Genomic DNA, 20,313 nt, shown 5'->3' with positions numbered 1-20,313 from the left:
AGCCGCTTGATAAATCCTAAGCCATTAGGCAGAAGACCGGTTCCACCCAGGAGAGCAACCGACGGGTAACCAAAACGCCCAAACATCTCCCCCACCTGTCGCCGAGATCCACCAAATTAACAAATTAATCTTGCAATCCATTATTACACGCCAAGTCCAAAATTAGAGAACTCATTAATACTGCAAATCTATACCATGACACGCCAAGTCCAAAATAAGAAAATCTATAACTTATTTGAGTTCGATATAACATCGCTAACTTTACAACAATTTTGCCATACAAAAAACTAAACTAAATTAACATTACAGAACACAACAGAACAGTGTTCATTTTCCCAATATCAAACCTTTTTCTGGCACAGCCGATTGATAATTCGGACCACTCCAGCAACTCCCAGGAATTTCACATTGGCCATTATATGCCTAATTAATTGAGCTGTAACAAAAATATTCTCGTAAATTGCAGTGAGCGCCAAGAATCTAAGCAGTGATCTCAAATCAAGAGGTCAGTGGCCCGAGTACATTTCATATCGTTTAGCTCCGGCTACACCATCGTTCTTGTGGTGAACCGGGGATTGGGTATGACCATGGCGATGATGGTGATAATTTCCAGGACTCTGTTGGTGCCTCTGGGCCGTTTGCTTCTGCTTCACGCTGGCTTTCAACTCCTTGGGCTTCATTTTGATGGCCTGAATCGTTTGTAAATTCTCCAAAACTTCTTCCATGGGTGGCCGTTTTTTAGGGTCCGATTCTAGGCATCTGAGTACAAGCTCAGCTATTTGGAACGCAGCTTTTGAAGGGTACTGGTCCGCCAATTGTGGATCCATGATTTTCTTTAGCTTCTTTTGATCAGGTAAGAAAGGCCTTGCCCAGTCAACCAAATTGTGCTGCCCAGTTGCTCGTTCCATGTCAAGCACCCTTTGGCCTGCTAGTATTTCAAGTAAAACCACTCCAAAACCGTAGACATCGCTCCTCACGTACAAGTGACCTGTTGGGATATGATTGATCCCGATAAGTTGAAGTCATCTGGAGAAACTTATCCCGAAGAGAAATTTTGATCATTTTGGAGATAAACTTATCCCTATTGTTTTCCTTTCCATAGGTAAATCTATTCACAAATTCAAAACCTGTAACCACCTTATTAGGAGTCATGTGATCATCTACTACTAGAGGAAGATGAGGATTCTTACCAGTGGCCATATACTCTGGAGCGGCATAGCCATACGTACCAACAATGCCTGTTGTCACGTGTGAATCGCCATCTACTGGACCTAACTTTGCCAACCCAAAATCCGAAAGCTTCGCGTTAAAATCCTACAAAAATTAACAAGATTTATGCGAAATTAGTACATAGTTAAAGTAAAGCTCCTCCCAATTACATAGTTTGAAGTGTTCGCTTGGCTTAAGTGTTCCCAACTTACAAATTTCTAATCTTCCACAAGTTAATTTCACTTTGATGTTTCTTTTCGACTTTCGCTTTCCATAATTAACTTTTATAATAAATTCGGCTGTAAAGATAAATTGTACTACATATTCCCAAAGTGCCAAGACTTATTACCCCATCCAACAGTATGTTGGATGATTTGAAGTCGCGGTAGATGACTTGTTTCTCTGTCGTGTGCAAGAACGCAAGTCCCTGCGCTGCCCCTATCGCTATTTTAAGCCGCGTATCCCACGAGAGCGATTCAGCACCCTCTGCAACAAGCAAAATGTTTGTTAATATATGCGCAAAACATGATTTTTTTGTTCCTAAATCACGATGTAGTAATTTGCAGAAATAGCTCATTGCTTACTTCTGAAAAGGTGACTTTCTAAACTGCCTTTCTGCATGTATTCGTAGACAAGGAGAAATTGACCGTCTTCCCAACAGTAACCCAATAGCTTAACTAGATTTGGATGGCTAAATTTACCCAAAAATTTGACCTCCGCCTGCACCAATGTTTCAAAACATTTATCATTTAAACAGTACTTAGCAAGAGATTTAGGTATTACGGAAAAAAAAAAAAGAGAGTTATAGCTTATAGGGACAATAAAGTTGTCACGGACTCCATTAAAGGTGTGCAGCTAAAAGTATTTAGTGACAATTTTTTAGATATATAAGTGAAAAACTGTCACTAAATATTTTTTAGCTACACATTTTCAGTGACAATTTTTTTGCCACTATCGCTCTTTTCTTTATTTTTTTGGGTAGTTCTACCATCTAGATTAAAGAAAATAATTGTTGCACCAAACTTTCTAATGACTGCAATCCAAAATTTACTATAATTACAAAAACGCAGTCTACAGAACTCCAAAACACACCAGAAGACATTTTTTTTAGTGCATTTATTAAAAATTAGAATGCAAATATCATTTTCCTAGACTACTTATGCTATTCATTTATTTTCTTACCCTTTTATAAAGCTCCGACCTCCATTCCATATGTTTTCCATTCCCAAATAAAGCAATGCATTTTGAACATTTTTTTCCATAACCAGTTTTTGTTCAAACAAGCATAAGTCCACCTCGACAAATCTAGAGGTTTGAAAAATTTCGATCGGATAAATTAACCTCCCGTGAAAGCAAAACCGCGTAGATAAATGGGTAATTGATGATGTAACCATCTCTTTCTCATTGCAAGATCAAGAAAGAATGGGGAAATCATGGTGAATCTTGATGATGAATATTTTGGTATTAAAACCCCTGCTTTTTTCATTTCACTATCATGGATATTTAAAACCCTCGATCGAGACCCGGTAAATAATTTCAAAAGTCAAACCATATCATTTTAATTAATACGTAAATCTTGATGATGTATCAGTTCGAGCATTAATTTATTTTCTCTTACAAACACATTTTGGCTCCTAATCTTATCCGCAAATGTTACAGAATCAGGACCAAAGAACTTAGTATACAGAAAAATTGAATAAAAAAACGAAGAGATAGAATTAGCATATGTCACTTGGTAACCCCGGTAAACGCATCAATTGACTCTATGAAATTGTCTTGTCTTCTTTCCTTCAAATGGGCTTTACATCATCAGCCAAAATGGACAGTTAACTTCAGCGTTTACCTTTGAAGAGGTTTGTCCGATTGTTAATTTCAAGGCTCAGAATTAGTCGAGATATATGCGTAAACTAACCCAAACATCCGGTTATAAAAAAAATGGAACAGTTCTATACGAAGACTTGACAGATTTATAGACGTATGTAAATGAAAAATGAACATTGTGGAGGTTATATACTCTAAAATATAATGAGACAATCTTGGTCCTACTACTCAGTGGTTAGATGAAATCGTATCCTCGAATGTCAACGACTGTCTCAGAGTTTATTATAAGTAATGTTTACCTTAATCTTAGGGTTAGGTTTTTGGTTTTCTTTTGACCGACCTTAAATGTTTGATTTAGACTTTTTAGGTCTTTTGGGTTGTTTGACCTATTTATCATTGTATTGGGCTTTGTTCCTCTAACTATATTTTCTAACTTTTGATTGGAATCCCTTTTCATTTTCCTAATAAAATGTTACTTTTGCCTTTCAAAAAAAAAAATTTTTAAAAAATCTTAATCCACCAACTATGATTAACAGCTTACACGAAACATCCTACCACAGGGACAATAATTTAATGTGCAAAAGGTATGTTGATATCTTACTAAAAATACAAAACATATGCATATATATTACTAGAACAAGTCCGCACATCCAACATAGACGCGTCAGGAACCATCCTTGTAGGTGAATCCGTATCTGGATCTGTGCACATAATTTGTGTAGATGCTTAATTAACTTTTTTTCTTAGATTTATATTTTTAAAAATGCTAAAAAAAAGCTCACTATTGGTTGCCATGATTTTAGTGTGTTAAAAAGTGAATTGAAAAGGTATAAAATATATATATTCAATTATGTGTTTTTTTGTCATTTCTTATCTTATTGGTTGCCATGATAGATTTTAGTGGGATCTTTTGAGCGTTTAGGACCCAATAGTCCTTGAGAGCTATGGTATGGAATTTACCTGCCACTCTTTAAGTCCTTGAGAGCTATCAGGATTGGATTTCTTCACGGCGACCGGCACTCCGACACCGGCCTTCGACGGCGCGTGGGTTTTCGCATCCACCCAACCCTTGAAAACCCTCCCGAACCCTCCTTCCCCCAACACCGTGTCAGGCCGAAAATTCTTAGTCGCGGTCTTCAATTCGGCATATGTGTAGCTTCTCAAGTTGGGCGTCACAATTCTCCCGCACGGAGGCACTTCCTCCCCCGCCACGCGCCTGCCCTCCTTCGCCGGAGGCGGCAGAGGCAACGATGCCCTGTTTTCGGGGCTCTTGCTCTGTTCTATTCTCGCATCATGTTTGGGTGCTGCCGATATACAAGAAATAATGGAATTGTCAACTTACTGATTGACAAAATAGATCGGATTAAAAACTACAGAGATCAACGAAGACTAGCTGAATTAAATTTTTTTTTTTTTAATGAAAAGTGTCTCGATGAACTAACTGGACTAGTCTCCTCTCGCGGCCCTTTTCACACGTTTGCGTGAGGTTGCCCAGGAAAAATTCGATGTCGAGGGGAATCGACCATGTGCGACCTTAGAGCTGAATTATTTCATGTATAACGTAAATTTGAAAGAATTAGATTGGGGAATTGGAGTGGTAAAGATACCTGGGTTGTAATCTTTGGTGGTGGGTGGGCTAATATGATTGACTACCGGAGATGGCCAGCAGTTCCCCATCTCTCTCTCTCTCTCTCTCTCTCTCTCTCTCTCTCTCTCTCTCCTCGGTGTGTGAGAATGGAAGGTTCGTTAAATAACGGATGTTGATACGGGGGTTTTTCTACCACTTCTGGTTCTGGTTCTGGTTCTGGGAAGGAGAGAAGAAGGAGCAGAGGAAATAAGACGAGCAGGAAAAACTAGGTGAGGAGACTTGTTTGAATATGACAAAACATAGTACTACTAAATCGTGGAGAGAGAGAGAGAGAGAGAGAGAGCCGTATGTAGAGTGTACGTATATTTTTGAGGACACTGATATTAGTTCATAGTTAAGGAGCTGTGCTATCCACACAGATTTCTGTGCACAGATTGTGCACAGATTTTGTTGTGGGTCCCACCACGGGTCCCACACAAATCATTCAAGCCGTTCATTAAATGTAAAATATTTTTTCAAGGGTCCCCGTAAAAAATAAGCTCAATCCAATACCTATATGTACTTCATCCAACCATCTAACTTTTCATTCAGATTTTCGGATAATGAAAAATTATACGATTGGATCGAGTATCTATAGGTATCGGATTGAGATTATTTTTTACGGGGACCCTTGAAAAAATATTTTACATTTAATGAACGGTTCGGATGATTTGTATGGGACCTGTGGTGGGCCCCACAACAAAATCTGTGCACAATCTGTGCACAAATTGTATGTGTGTGTAAACTTTCTGATAGTTAAGTCGTCGTCGTCTAGGCAAGACTTTTTCTTTGTTTTTTTTCTTTGACTTTTTCTTGATTGAATGCTCTTTCTTGGGAGTGCAATTTTATCCGCCCTCTTAAAAGATGGTGAACATTACCCTCTTTCTTATTGGTTGAAATAATGGGAGTGCAATTTTGTCCACCTTCCTTAAAAGATGGTGAACATTACCCTCTCTCTTATTAGTTGAAATGGTGTGGATCTCACCACAAAATGATGTCATACTTGCCATGCAATACATTTTTTAGTAAGTATGACACCACCTTGTGGTGGAGTCCACATTATTTCAACCAATAGGAAGGAAGTTAATGTGAACAAAATTTACAAAACTCAACTCCTCTCGAGGTTTTGGGTGGAGGGCCTAACACACACGTGGTACCCGATCGGCGATCCTAGCCGTCTAAATGTATTTTGAACTGTCCAGATTTTACAAAGAGAAAAAAGAGAGAGAGTGGTCGAGTGAAAGGAGAGAGGGAATAAATCTGAATCGTTCAAAACACATTTAAACGATTGAGATCGCTGACGAATACCGTCACGTTGTACCTGCTTGGCACCCAAAAATTTCTCCTCTCTGTCTCTCATTTGATGTCGAACAAACAAAAAGTTAACCTTTTTGTGGAACCTTTTTAAGGATCGATTATTTTTTAGAGCTTCTCGAAAATATACCCAAAATATTATTGATACAATAGCAATTAATATGGTCTTTTTTCAAGATCATTTTTTGTTTCGTTATGATATCCACAGGTATCCAACTAGCGTGATTTTTGACACAAGTAATGTTCTAAAGAATTCTAAAATTGGACAACTTTGATGATTGAGGTGAGCTAGCCCAAAAAGAATCTATCAATGAGCTTAACATAAGGAATTCGGATAACATGATCTTATCCACTTCCACTTCTTTCCATCTTTGTTTTACGCACTTACGTTGCATTCTTGTTTTTGTGAAAGTATATTTTTCAGAAGATACTTTTGCGCTCTCGCTACCGCTCGTTACTTCAGACTTAGACAAGGGCCCATTTCAGTTATTTGACTTGGCGGACAAAAAATTAGGGAAAAATTGAGGTTTTTTTTTTTTATCAGAAAAATTGAGATATTCGATAGGTTTGAAATTAAATAATTTTATTCACTGCATGAAAACTCACAACTTTACGAAACTGTACGAGGTTTTTAACCTTTTAATTAATTAAGACAAAATACTAGTAGTACTGAGGGGTTGTTCTTTTAAAAAAGCGATTGGCTTTCACGCAAAAAATGAGCCAAATAAATTTCACATAAAAACAAAAATAAGCCAATAAGCCACTTTTTTCGTCTTTATTAAAAAAATATTGAATTTCGATCAAAATTTTATACTTTTTAGATTCCTCTCGTCATGAGGATGCAATAATCCCAAAAAAAATAAGGAAAGCTAAGTGATACGAAAAAAATTTGAATAAGGACAAAAAATAAGCCACTTTGACTTATTTGTCCAAACACCCTCTAATTTTCGTTCTTGACTTGGGTTTTTCCGACAAACTCGGGGCCCACTTCTGTGTGGCATTTCTATCTTCTTTTTACTAGTATTTTGTTGTTTGATTAATTTATTACCGGGCTAATTGGTGGGGTTGCCACTAACATCAGATCATTATCTATAATTACTTATTCCGCAATTTTCCTAGGGAAATCGTTTTAGGCCACTTGTTTTTTGGTAGCGTGTCCCAAGCCTACTTGCGTGCATCTTAGATTAATCTTACAACCCTTTCCACAGCCGTTTCACATACTTACGTGTGGCGGTGAGGTAGCCCCAAAAATTGTTGATAAAAACAATTAAACCTGAGATCTTAGAATGAAACAAACACCTTAGTCTCATACCAAGATCACTTGGCCAACCCTAGGTTCAAGCCACTCATTTGGTAAACCTCCATAAAAGATACTTGATCTTCACCTGTTTAATTCCCCCTACCACTTTCTTTAACTTGTATAACTGTAGAATCATAGCATCAAGAACATTCGATAATGGACCAAAAACAAAGAGATTACCTAATTTTAATACAAATTATGGTTATTTTATTGACATAAAAATGCAAAAGACAACCCCCAAAACTTATGAAGTGTTCCACATACGAGTTCTAGAATCCTTTTTCACCGCCCATTGGCGCGAGCTTCACCACAATGTGTTAATGTATGCTGTTTTTACACCACTGTATTGTGAGTGAGAATTCCAAAACTCTGAGCGGTGGTGCTCGAGGCAGGGCGGAGACATGGCGTAGGCGTATCTTTTCGGGCGTAGTTAACTATTAGGAATAGTTAACCTGAGTACTTGTGTATCTTTTTTTGGGCATTAAAAGTATGTTGACGGATTATTAAAATATATATGACAACGCGCACTGATGAGCTAAAATAGTGGCTCCCTCATGCGCCGCATATTGGATTACAGCACTTTCCCCAAAATAAAGTAGGCTTTCAACGTTTTCGCACCAAAGCCAAAGAAAAGAGGGGCTTCAACGTTTTTTTTGGCCTTTGAGGTCCATGCATGCAGAGGCAACAAATTTTGGAAACCAGCGGAAAGGTTTTGACGAGGCTTGAGTTCAAATGTACACACTTGGGAACCTGACTGCCTGAGAATTAACCGAGTAAATCTTCAGCGGTTCCAATATCTTTTTTTCGCCATAGTTTTTGTGGAGTCTGTAGACTTAATGATGAGAAGAATGGTGTTGGGGCACTGCCACGTGGTGCGTGCCCCAAGAGCACCCACTAATTGTTCCTAATCGAGAACCGGGTTTTCTGGGATATGGTAGTGGTAATGATGTTCAAAGGGTGACATGTCGATTACATATGCGCGCAACATGAAGTCCTGGAGTTGTGCCAATGAGCCTGTCCTTTCTATTAGGCATTTTTTGTTTTTGGAGAAAGCCTACACTTTTATTGTGCACTAATACTATGATGTTCTGAGTTTTGATTGAGCAAAAAAATTGAGCCGTGTGATTGGGACTGCCACTGCCTTCTCTATGACTGGGGCGGCCCCAACATCATTTGAAGGCCCCTAAGGCGAAATTTAAGTATGAGGAAGTCAAAATTTGCATCATACACAACTGTACATGTATGAAAGTGATGATTCTCTAAAAGCTACTGCCTTAAAGGGCTCGTTTGGATGTGGAATAAGGATTGAGAGTATTATTTATGAAAAGGGATAAAATACTAGGGGGTATTAGTTAATAAGGGATGATCCACATTAATATGATGTTTATGGAGGGAGGATTAAATTATAGTTGGTTTGGATGAGGTATTAAAAATGGGGGAATAAAATAGTACTTGATTTGGATGACAAATAAAATAGGAGGATAATGTTGTTTTATACTGGAGGAGGAGGAGGGGGTATTATTTCAGCTTTATCTGGGGTATTAACTAATAACACCCAAAAACTCACCCAAAAATAATCCCCCTGCAGGGGGTATTAGCCGATACAAGAGAAGAGGGGGGAAACCTAATACCCCTGCGTTTTTTAGTTGTCAAACCAGGTGATAAACCTACGCTCACAGTCTTAGTCTTAGGAGGGGGGAAAACTAATACCCATTCTCAATACCCCATCCAAATGAGCCCAAATGGCCTTGTGCTTGGGCGCCCCTACTCTATGATATTTTACGACTTTGGTTTGGAAATTGGAAGCATGGTTTTACGGCAAAACGTTTCTTGAGTTTCTCGAATTTTGAAGGCATAGGGGAATACAAAACTTTCTAAGACAAGCCACTTTATACATATATCTGACCCACACATAAAGAGGCAAATAGAGAATCCATAATATATAGGAATCACAACAAAACAAGGTGTGATTACCGTTTTTTTTTCCTTGGAAGAGCAGGCACTTACATATCTCTCTCGTGATTAAACAATCAACTCAAAATCAATTGATAATGAGATAAGAGACTGTCCAGACTCGTATATTCTTTTTAGAGCTTATAATTAACCAGTGCTGGACAAACTCTTGTCTTGCACTGTTGTAGCTAAGCCTACAATTACGATATGTAAGACCGTAATTTAATCGTTTTGTTGATGTGATGATTATTTTTGTAACTTGGTTTCTGCCGTCCAGACGAACTCAGATATGACACGGTTTTTGGAGTAATTATAGAGAGAGAGTGGTACATTTAATTTAACACGTAGAAATTGTTAAGAAAATAGAATCCCACATTGCTTGGGAGTGGAATGGGTGATCACTTAATAACATCTGGGACCTCTCCACTCATTGCCAATTGGTTTTGAGATGGATATAAAGTTTCTACATGGTATCAGAGCGGGGCCCGTTCCACCCCACATTTTAAAAATTAACAATCCACACCCCAAGATGACAGACCAGCACAAAGGCTGCACGATGATAGGACCCAAAAAGTGGCCACACGTGACAGACCTCAAATGCGGCTGCACGTGAGGGGGGATGTTAAGAAAATAGAATCCCACATTGCTTGAGAGTGGAATGGGTGATCACTTAATAACATCTGGGACCTCTCCACTCATTGCCAATTGGTTTTGAGATGGATATAAAGTACATTGCTTGGGAGTGGAATGAGTGATCACTTAATAACATCTGGGACCTCTCCACTCATTGCCAATTAATTTTGAGATGGATATAAAGTTTCTACAGAAATTGTTTGGTCATAGAATGTCAAAAATGTGCTTGTTTTTCCCTGTCTGCCTTTTTCAAGGAATTGGATGTACTATACTATAAATGTGCGTGCATCATGCGGGGGGACCGTCAATCCAAGAGTTCGGAGTGAAATGCACGGCAATATCACGCCCTGAAATGGGCCCACCGCATTTGTGACCCATATTATCAATTTTCTACTATTATTATTATTATTATTATTATAACTTAATAGGTCCGAATCAGCGCACACCTTGATTAATTCAGAAGAATCAAGCATACTGTCCACTTGGGGAGTGGCTGTCGGTGACTGGAGAGCCACCCCGCCCTGAAAAAGAGAGAATCAATCTGATTTTTAGGGATGGCAATTCTTTTTCATATCCCCTACATTAATTGCAAACCATCTGTTAGAGTTTGATGGGTTTGGCTCATCATTTGAAACGGCGTAGATTTGTCCTAGCCGCAACCCTATGGTGAGCTCCCTCACCACAGGCTCCCCCCGCCCGAGTGCAAGTAGATTGTAAAATTGGACACTGAGATATGATTAGTCAATCTTTACACTGCTGTGATTTACTGTGTTCGCATACATTTAACCCTTTCCCCCTCTTGTTTTGTAAAATAATAATAAAGTGAGGAACTCTTTTCTGACCAAAAAGGAAAGGATACATAATGAGAATATATTAACACACAATTCGGGTCTCAAACCGAGATCAAGCCTAACATATTTTGACCGAGCCAGCCTCAAACACGTTAGAAGTCAGTTACTCAGAACTCGACTTGTATGAGAACTCTCACCATTTAAAACAAAATTATTACTCGCAACATCATATACTATTATTACATGGACAATATGATGGAAACAAAGGGGGCGTGAGATGGTGACCGCACCTCCAAACTTTAAAAACTCCCGTATTAACTGATTATTTACAAAATAATAGCTAAAATATGAGAGTCACATTATGGGGTCCCCTGTTTTAATTTTATCAGATCAAGCCTGAGAAATATATTATGGCAAGATTAAATTTTCACTAAACAAATGTATATATAGTTCTTTTAGGATAAAGCCCACTCCTTGTACTGCAACGGTAAAATCCCAACTTGCTGGAGTAAAATCTAAGTCACAACCTAATATGGTTTTTCTTTCTATGTTAAAGTTAATTTGATGCTTGTAGAAGAGGTGCCAATTAATATATTTATAGGAGTATATGGATTGGTGGTAATAGCAAAACAGGGGGCGCCATGGGCCCCACTGTAAACCATAAGTCCGTCTCTGATAACACGTGAATAATACCACATGCGACACCGAGATTGGTACACTAATGCCGCATTTGCCTCTTTTGTCAAAAAAAAAAAAAAAAAACATGACTAGTGTTTGGGTCCTGGTTTGATGCAGCATTAAATTATCGGTCCCCAAACCAATTACGTAATTGAAATCCTATCGGTCTTCTGACCAAGACCCATAAAATTTTCAATACTTTACAACTAGATTTTTTTTTTTTTCAAACTTATTGCCCTACGAAGACTATATATTTAAAAATCATGATAAATCTTTTCACATTGAGAAAATTCCAACTGTCTCTAAAAACATTGAACTCTCATTTCTATAGTAATGAGAATATTGTGTTGATTAATACAGTAGTTTAATAACTAAAGGAGCTTTTCTTCTATTGAGAAAATATATCTTAAAGAAATTCCAGAAATAGAATTGCACCATTTTTCTCCCCAATTTGCGAAGGTTGGGAATGGAGGCCCATGATTGGGCCGAGAGTCCTTGACTTTGTATAAGGAGACCCATCTCATTTTCCCTTTTTTTTGGGAAAATGACGGCTAATGACATGTTTTGATAATTAATATTCTCCAAGGACATTTTCAGTATTAACAAATGTTCTTAGTTTGTCATTGGCAGGTATTAATTATCAAAACACGTTCTGAGCCGTCTTTTCCCTTTACTTTAGGAAAATGACATGTTTTGATAATTAATACCCTCCAAGGACATTTTCAATGGAAGTGTAGCCGCAGCAAAACAAAGAAAAACAGGTGGATACACCTTCGGGTTCTAGCCTATATTGAACTCATTCTCAACCCATATAAACCCATTATACAATATGGGTGGATTGGATCGGATCATAAGTGGATGAATTTGAACGGATTAAAAAATATGGATTCAGATTGCCAAATACACTAACCCAATGAAAGGAGGAAAAGAGAAGATATTATCATTGTCATACTGCATCTACAGATTTTCATCTCAATTCAGAGATAAAGAAACACAACCAAGCCCCAAACTAATGATATACAGGAAATACAAAAATACGAAGCTAATGTTTAACGCTTACGCATGAGCCAACACTCGTCTTCACACCGTCAACATGCACAACTTGGATCGATATACGTGGAGCTAGTACCCAGACACCAGTCGCCTTGGAATGGCGGAGCTCCATATCAAAGACAACATCAAAAATTGATGAAAATCAGTTACTTGTTGACCCACCAACCACACCCAATGGATCTGGGACAATCAGACCGATACAAACTCCCGGACTGAGAAAACCAACCGGGACAGAAATCAGAAATATCCAGACAAAAACTGGACAAAATATCCGGACAAAACAAAACCAAAAACCCTAATCCAACCTCAACTTTATTATCTCACCGCCGGCCTCAAACTACCAGATCTAGGAAACCAAGGAGGAGACGAACCACACCATACACACCTACCACCGGCTGGAGACCTGGTTGCCGCACAGCAACACTTGAACCGCACCAAGAACGGAGCCAAGAAAACCCCGCAGAGGGAGAGGGCCAGAGGAAGGGAGAGGGGAAGAGGAAGACCCGGGGGGTGGAGTAGGAGGCAGCAGCCCCCTTCCCCCGAGAGCACAGATCTATTTTTTTCTCTAGGGTTGAGAGAGAGAGAGAGAGAGAGAGAGAGAGAGAGAGAGAGAGAGAGAGAGAGAGTTTTTTTGGATTCTCCTACCTTATTAACTACCAATTCGACTGTTATTACTTTCTCCGTCTCATTTTCATTTTTCATTTTTGAATTGTGTATTATTTTTGAATTGCTTATATCTTTCAATCTATAATGTTTTTCATAATTTTAAAAAAATTGTATTATAGAACTAATCGAGATCTATCAAATAATATTCATATTGCATATTTTTCAAGATCCACATTAAAAGATATAGACAAAAGATATAAAAGAGACAAAAAGAATAATGGACAATAAAAATGAGACGAAGGGAATAACATTTTCCGTTAGTTTTTTTGTTTTACTGAAGACAAGGGTAACATAATTGCGTCACCTTATTGTTAGAATAAATCTTCTCTTTCATATATAGATGATCCATGAATTTAGGCGAACAAAATAAAAGGACAAGATAATAAATCAAACGATTCAAAACCTTTTAGTGGCTCCGCCAATGGGCCTTGGGGGAGAGATGGCACTTCCCCATAATCCTCCCAACCGGGAGGGGGAGGAGTCTCCGTTCCAATTTCCATTCTTAAAAAATAAGTACTTATTTTCAATTTTTAAACTCAAAAACAATGTATTGACAAAATAATTTTTTTATTTTTTTTGTACCGTTTAAAAGATGTTAATGAAATCTATCAAATAAGATCCATTTTGCTTGAAAAATTATTTGCGTAAACACATTATTTTGAAGTTTGAAATTACCTTCTTAAAGAATTAAGTACTACTTATTTTGAAAACTGGAACAGGTTAGGTTCAAATCTTGCAAAATCAAAAGGGATTGAAAAATAATAAACGATGAACATAAGAATATACATGGAAAAACCCATTAAAAGGATAAAAATCACGGGAATTGATAGTTACATTGTATAGTTACAAAACGACCTTTAATTAAAACAATCCTAAATCCTCACCGACAGACCAAAGATCGATTTGTTGAATCCACGTATATCACACCAACTGTTTGATTGCCGAACGCCTTGAATCCTCAAGTCCTTCAAGATGTTTCCAGAAATCCACCGGAAGAAAAATAAGGCATCTCAGTATTTATCCACAAGTTGAATATGTAGACAATATCAGTGGTTATGATGCCTCATGGCTGATCATGAAAATGCTGAATTCGATGATAACTTTTTGTAGAAAATTATAACCAAATTTCTTTGCAAGTGCCTCCTTATCAATGGAGAATGGAAGAATGAGCTGTGTTTTGGTTCAGAAATATATTAGGGCAAGAGAGAAATGAGTAACCTCATTCAGCTAAATAAGCCAACTAGCTTATTTTTTTTGTCTTTATTCAATTTTTTTTTCGTATTTGTTAGTTTTTCGTCATTTTTTTGGGAATTATTGCATCGTCATAACAAGAGGAATCTAAAAAGTAAAAAATTACGATCGAAACCTAATTTTTTTGAATAAAGACAAAAATAAGCCAATAAGCCAATTTTTTCGTCTTTATTCAAAAAAAAATTGAATTTCAATCATAATTTTTTACTTTTTAGATTCCTCTCGTCATGACGATGCAATAACCCCAAAAAAATTGACGAAAAACTTATAAATACGAAAAAAATTTCAATAAGGATAAAAAAATAAGCCAGTTGGCTTATTTAGCAGAACGAATCTATTTTAACCCCAAAAAAGGGGGCCATATGATTTTGTTGTTTAAAGGACTAACGGCGGACTAACAGAAGTTAGTAATTGGACCAAATTGAAACAAAATGAAAAGTACAAAGTGTAAATCGAGCCAATTACAACTACAGGGACCAAATTGATACAAATACTTAACTACAGGGACTATTTTAGTTTTTTTCCCATTAATATATATGAACCAAAAGAGTTATATAATTAATGTCCAACAAACTTGTACAAAAATAAACAAAAGAATAGTACAAAAAAAAGAACGTACACTATTGAAGTTGGACCTTATTGAAATTGTGCCCTGTGTTATTTTAGAGAGTAAAAATCACTTATTATCGAATCTGACCCTCGATTGGGCCACACCACTCGGCGGCTCATTTTGCGATTGAGAGGCCAAGAACGTACACTATTGAAGTTGGACCTTATTGAAACTGTGCCCTATGTTATTTTAGAGAGTAAAAATCATTTATTATCGAATTTGACCCTCGATCGGGCCACACCACTCGGCGGCTCATTCTGCGATTGAGAGGCCAAGTACTCGAGTGCTACAACAATGTCACCGATGAGGGGGCGGAAATGTGCATGCTCCTGGAGACACATTGCTGCAATGGCAACTGCGTGGTGCAAACCACGGAGAGGGAAGCGTCCTTGCAGGGAGGGATCAACCAGCTGAACGAACTTCCTCTTGTCTTTTAAGAAAGGACGAGCCTGCACAAATGAGATAAAAAAAAACCTCTTTAGAAGAAGAGCTACATTATAAATGGCATTCGATCTAGTCATTGAAATGTAACCAAAGAAGTATTTGAGTTTGATGGATGAAAAAGCCCAATCAGAATGTACAAGAGAAAGAGAAATCCATGTAATAATCTTGCGCAAGAAACCGTAACGGGAGCACGGATAAAACTACACAGCCACCACGGCCACATAACTACGGCTACCAGATTTAAGGTTCTAAACATACTGGAAGGCTTCTTTCTTTCTATCGACATCAAGTGATTAAACATGAGAAAAAGAGATATTTTAACTCACCCAAACTAGGAGGTACTGCTCTCCCAGCTTTTGAGTGGAGTCAATCGCCTTACGCCCAGTGATCAGCTCCAACAAAACGACACCAAAGCTATAGATATCCGATTTTAGAGTTAGTTTGCCACTCATGGCATATTCCGGGGCAAAGTATCCATATGTTCCCATTACTCTGGTTGAGACATGAGTATTGTCACCCACAGGACCCAGTTTAGCAATTCCAAAATCTGAGAGCTTAGGATTGAAGTTTTCGTCCAATAAAATGTTTGCAGATTTCAAGTCACGGTAGATAACTGGTGGATTTGCTTTACAATGGAGGTACTCAAGGCCCCGCGCAGCTCCAACAGCAATCTTCATTCTTGTGCTCCAACTCAATGACTCTTTATCAGGTTCAACATCTGACAATATGAAGCACCTTCAATGGCCAGTTAACATAAGACTACAGTCACTACGCAACCTGTGCTAATGTATGTTTCGTTCTCAATTCAACAGTGAGCAAACAAAAGCATTTAGGCGAAAATAAAAAAGATCGCCTGCCTTCTTATTGTCATGCTCCAGCAGTATTTCATTTACTTCTGAAAAGCAAGCGGTGGTTTAGAAGCAAAACAGGATCGTTGTGCACTCTAACGAAAGAGAAAAGGAAACACATGAGAAAGAGTACAAGATTTCTAGTGGGCACTCTCGTTAGAGAAGGTATATCCTTTGCCATTGCCATCATTTGGCACAAAATTTGGCAACACTAGATCCACTCCGGGGAAAGAGAAAAGGAAGCTAGAGGAGAGTGGAAACCATTAAAGAAAAAAGGAAGTTGTTCCATTGTAATTTGAATGATAAGAACACCCAACCCAAGTCCAAACTAGGACTTCGACCTTGTGTATTACCAAAGTGCGCGCCAAGGTACGAATTAACACCACGAGGAGGAGAAGATCGAGGGCTTGTATGCATGCTTGCAAGCATCTAAAATCTCATTAACTATTGCTTCTCTCAACAAAAAATTTCAAGCTTATTGATTCTTAAACCCAATTCCTAAACCAAATACCTGCAATTCAGTTAGGAAAGAGAAGAAGGCATAAGGCAAACAAATTTAGAGAGAACTCTACTTCTAGAGTGCTACGCAGCTTAAGCTATCAATGCATTAATAAGGAGAAACTGAAAAGGAACAGAACTGGAATGGCATAATATATATATATATATATATATATATCCCACGGGAGCGATTATGCACCCTAAGCAACAAGCAAATTGTTTGCTAATATATATCCCACGTAGGCCTGTCAATGGGCCGGATCCGATTCAGATCCGACAAATTCTAATCCGATAATACTCGAATTCGATCCGGATCCGATAAGACTCAAATCCGATAGTGGTAATCCAAATCCGAATCCGATCCGAAAACTTTTTTACTTCAAAAAAACAAAAATTAAAATTAAAATTAAAATACAACTTCTTAAACATTTTTTTTCAAAATTAAAAATTTACCGTTTTTTTAAAAAATTTAAAAATAATAAAAAATAGTAATAAAGTTCGGATTCGAATTGATAACGGATATAATCCGAATCCGATCCGATCGGAATTTAGATTACCAGATTCGGATTATCGGATCGACGTTATCGGATTCGAATCGAATTTTTCGAATTGGATCCGATCCATTAACAGGCCTAATCCCATGGGAGCGATTTTGCACCCTATGCAACAAGCAAATTGTTTGTTAACGTATGTACGAAGCATGATTTTTGTTCTAAATCACGATGTAGTAATAATTTGCAGAAGCAGCAATTGCTTACTTCGGAAAAGGTGACTTTCTAAACTGCCTTTCTGCATGTATTCATAGATAAGGAGATATTGGCTGTCTTCCCAACAGTAACCCAATAGCTTAACTAGATTTGGATGGCTAAATTTACCCAAGAATTTGACCTCCGCCTGCACCAATGTATCAAAACTACATTATCAATTAGATAAGGCAATGCATTTTGAACATTTTTGTTTGTAACTAATTTTGTTCAGACGAGCTTAAGTCCACCTTCTCAAGGTTCTAAAATAAACAATCGGATAAACCTTCCGTGAAACTGCTTAAATAAGTGGGTGATTGATGGCATCATACAAGAAAGAAATGGGAAATAATTAAAAACCCTTCTTTTGTCTTTTCATGCACCATCATGTATTAAAAACCCTGGATCGAGACCTGGAAAATAATTTCAAAAGTCAAACTATATCAATTTAATTACTCCACTTTAATGTACCTGTTGTACCTTAATCCGTAGTCCACCTACAATAATTATAATTAATACATTCAGCAGTCCTACGAACGAGATATTTTTTGGGGTCGGGTCGGTATTATATCACCCAGCTGACCCAGCCGACGTGGTGCCAAGTATCTACATCCGGGCCCTCAAAAAATATGTTGGATGGTCCAGATTGAAACATTCTCTCTCCTCTTATCTTATCACTTTCTCTACTCTTTCTCTCTCCTTTTTCTCTTTTCAAATTCAAGCCGTTCAAAACCGAAATGAATCGTCCGGATGCGTTGAGCGGCACCACGTGGTACCTACACGGCACTGAAAAATTTCTAACACAATTCCAACCACAACTTCAACAACCCCCCTTTCACGCACAATAGAAGGATATTTTGAGCTGTTGACCCAATATGTATGGCATAGAATTTTACCTGCCACTCTTTAAGTCCTTGGGAGCTCTCAGGATTGGATTTCTTCACGGCGACCGGCACTCCGACACCGGCCTTCGACGGCGCGTGGGTTTTCTCGTCCACCCAGCCCATAAAAACCATTCCGAACCCTCCTTCCCCCAACACCATGTCGGGCCCAAAATTTCTAGTTGCTGTCTCCAATTCAGCATACTTGTACATTCTCAAGTTGGGCGTCACAAACCTTCCGCTTGGAGGCACTTCCTCCTCCGCCACGCTCCCTCCTTCCTCCTCGGGCGGCGGCAGGGGCAACGATGCCCCGTTTTCGGTGCTCTTGCTCTGCTCTGTCCTCGCTGCATGATTGGGCACTACTGATTCAAATGAAATATTGGAATTGTCAACTTACTGTTTTGACAAAATTTATTGGATGATTAAACAATGTTGTGCTTTACGGTAGTCGCACACAATATATATAAGACAAAAAACTTCTACATTGTATTAATCGAATCAAATACAAATTCTGATAACCCTCTCTCTCAGACTAAGGTTTTTCTACCTCCCAGCCCACTACAAAAAAATGAGCGAGTATCACTAAAAAAATTTAGCAACACATTTTTAGTGACAGTTGAGTCACAACTTTTTTTTGTCACTATCACTCATTTATTTTTATTTTTTTTGTAGTGGCCCTCCATTCTTTCAGCACATTTATTTTCTCTCGCTCAATACTTACATATATATGCAGAGAAAGATGAAACAAAAGTCCAAAGCAGTTTAGTCATGCGAGAATCAAATCCTCCGGCACCTAAAATCTCAGCTCTTGGTGGCTGAGATCTTCGACTTTGGGGCCTGGATTCGCTCTTAACTGGACTCTCTCATCAATGGGTAAAATCCACCAAAAACTACAGAAATCAACGAAGATTAGCTGAATTATTATTATTATTTTTTTTTTTTATAATAAAGAGTGTCTCGATGAACTGAACTAGTTTGTATAACCCCGACCTTAGAGCTGAATTATTTCATGTATAACGTAAATTTGAAAGAATTAGATTGAGGAATTGGAGTGGTAAATATACCTGGGTTGCAATGTTTGGTGGTGCCTGGGCTACGATTGACTACCGGAGATGGCCAGCAGTTCCCCATCTCTATCTCTCTACCTCTCTCTCTCTCTCTCTCGTCTGTGGGTATGTACGTATATATCAATGCGTTAGAGTACTGACCGGTGAGAATGGATCAGGTTCGTTAAATAACGGGTGTTGATATGGGTTTTTCTACCACTTTGTGGTTCTGGTTCTGGGAAGGAGAGAAGAAGGGGCAGCAGAAATATAGTATAAGACGAGCAGGAAAAACTTGTTTGAATACGACAAACCGTCGGTGGATACTAACAATAATTTTAAAAACATAAAAAATAATATATGTGGAAAGATATAATGAACACTAAAATTTGAGAAGGAGGGAGTATTTTTTTGAAACTTATTAGCAGTCCTCGTCTTCTTGCCAAGACTTTTTCTTTATTGATGTTATGTTTTTAGGGAGATTTAAAGTGATAGGTCCGCTATAGATATTTCATAAGCCCACGAGTTTCACTTAATAGTTTCGTAAAGTCATAAGTTTACACAATCTAAACTCTAGAGTATCCTATGAAAGTGTCTAAAATCTTAAACCCTATGAAAATGCCTAGACCACTAAAACCTTATAATAGAAACGTCCACCTTAAAACCCTATAAAAGTGTTTAAATCTTGGGGTACCCTACGCTAGGGTAATCTACCCTACCCTTCTTATAATAATAATAAAAATGCACCCTAAAATCTTATGAAAGTGCATAAATCTTAGGGTACCTTATCCTACCCTAGGTATTCTAAAATAAACTTGAGACCTTACAAAATTAATAGATGGACTTGTAGGTTTATAAAGGTCACATAATGGACCTAAGACTAATTCTCTAATGTTTTTAGAAAAATTCGAAAATCAGCCCAATGAGCAGACAATAATGAGCGAGTGAAT

The 20,313-nt window shown here is 37.9% G+C and overlaps 1 protein-coding gene across 5 annotated transcripts; it reads right to left on the bottom strand.

Annotated features, from left to right (window-relative positions):
* Positions 1-208: 208 nt before the first annotated feature.
* Positions 209-19,622, bottom strand: LOC131330834 (probable serine/threonine-protein kinase PIX13). 5 transcript variants are annotated; one of them, XM_058364564.1, is made up of 6 exons: positions 19,385-19,508; positions 3,991-4,334; positions 1,794-1,929; positions 1,559-1,695; positions 1,191-1,314; positions 209-988 (listed from the first exon to the last, which is right to left on the bottom strand). In XM_058364564.1, the coding sequence occupies exons 1-6, from the start codon at positions 19,449-19,451 to the stop codon at positions 507-509; spliced, it is 1,290 nt and encodes a 429-aa protein (XP_058220547.1). In that variant the 5' UTR covers positions 19,452-19,508; the 3' UTR covers positions 209-506. The 5 variants fall into 5 exon arrangements, with proteins under 5 accessions (XP_058220547.1, XP_058220546.1, XP_058220549.1 ...); XM_058364563.1 differs by lacking the exon at positions 19,385-19,508 and adding an exon at positions 4,638-4,894; XM_058364566.1 differs by lacking the exons at positions 209-988; positions 1,191-1,314; positions 1,559-1,695; positions 1,794-1,929; positions 3,991-4,334 and adding exons at positions 14,782-15,355; positions 15,677-16,068; positions 17,455-17,590; positions 18,336-18,679 and having other exon boundaries at positions 19,385-19,621.
* Between the last annotated feature and the right edge of the window lie 691 nt (positions 19,623-20,313).

The sequence above is a fragment of the Rhododendron vialii genome, chromosome 6a (genome assembly GCF_030253575.1).
Source record: "Rhododendron vialii isolate Sample 1 chromosome 6a, ASM3025357v1".
NCBI lineage: Eukaryota > Viridiplantae > Streptophyta > Magnoliopsida > Ericales > Ericaceae > Rhododendron > Rhododendron vialii.
The sequence above is the reverse complement of the archived record's forward strand: the minus strand, read 5'-3'. Positions and strand labels throughout refer to the sequence as shown.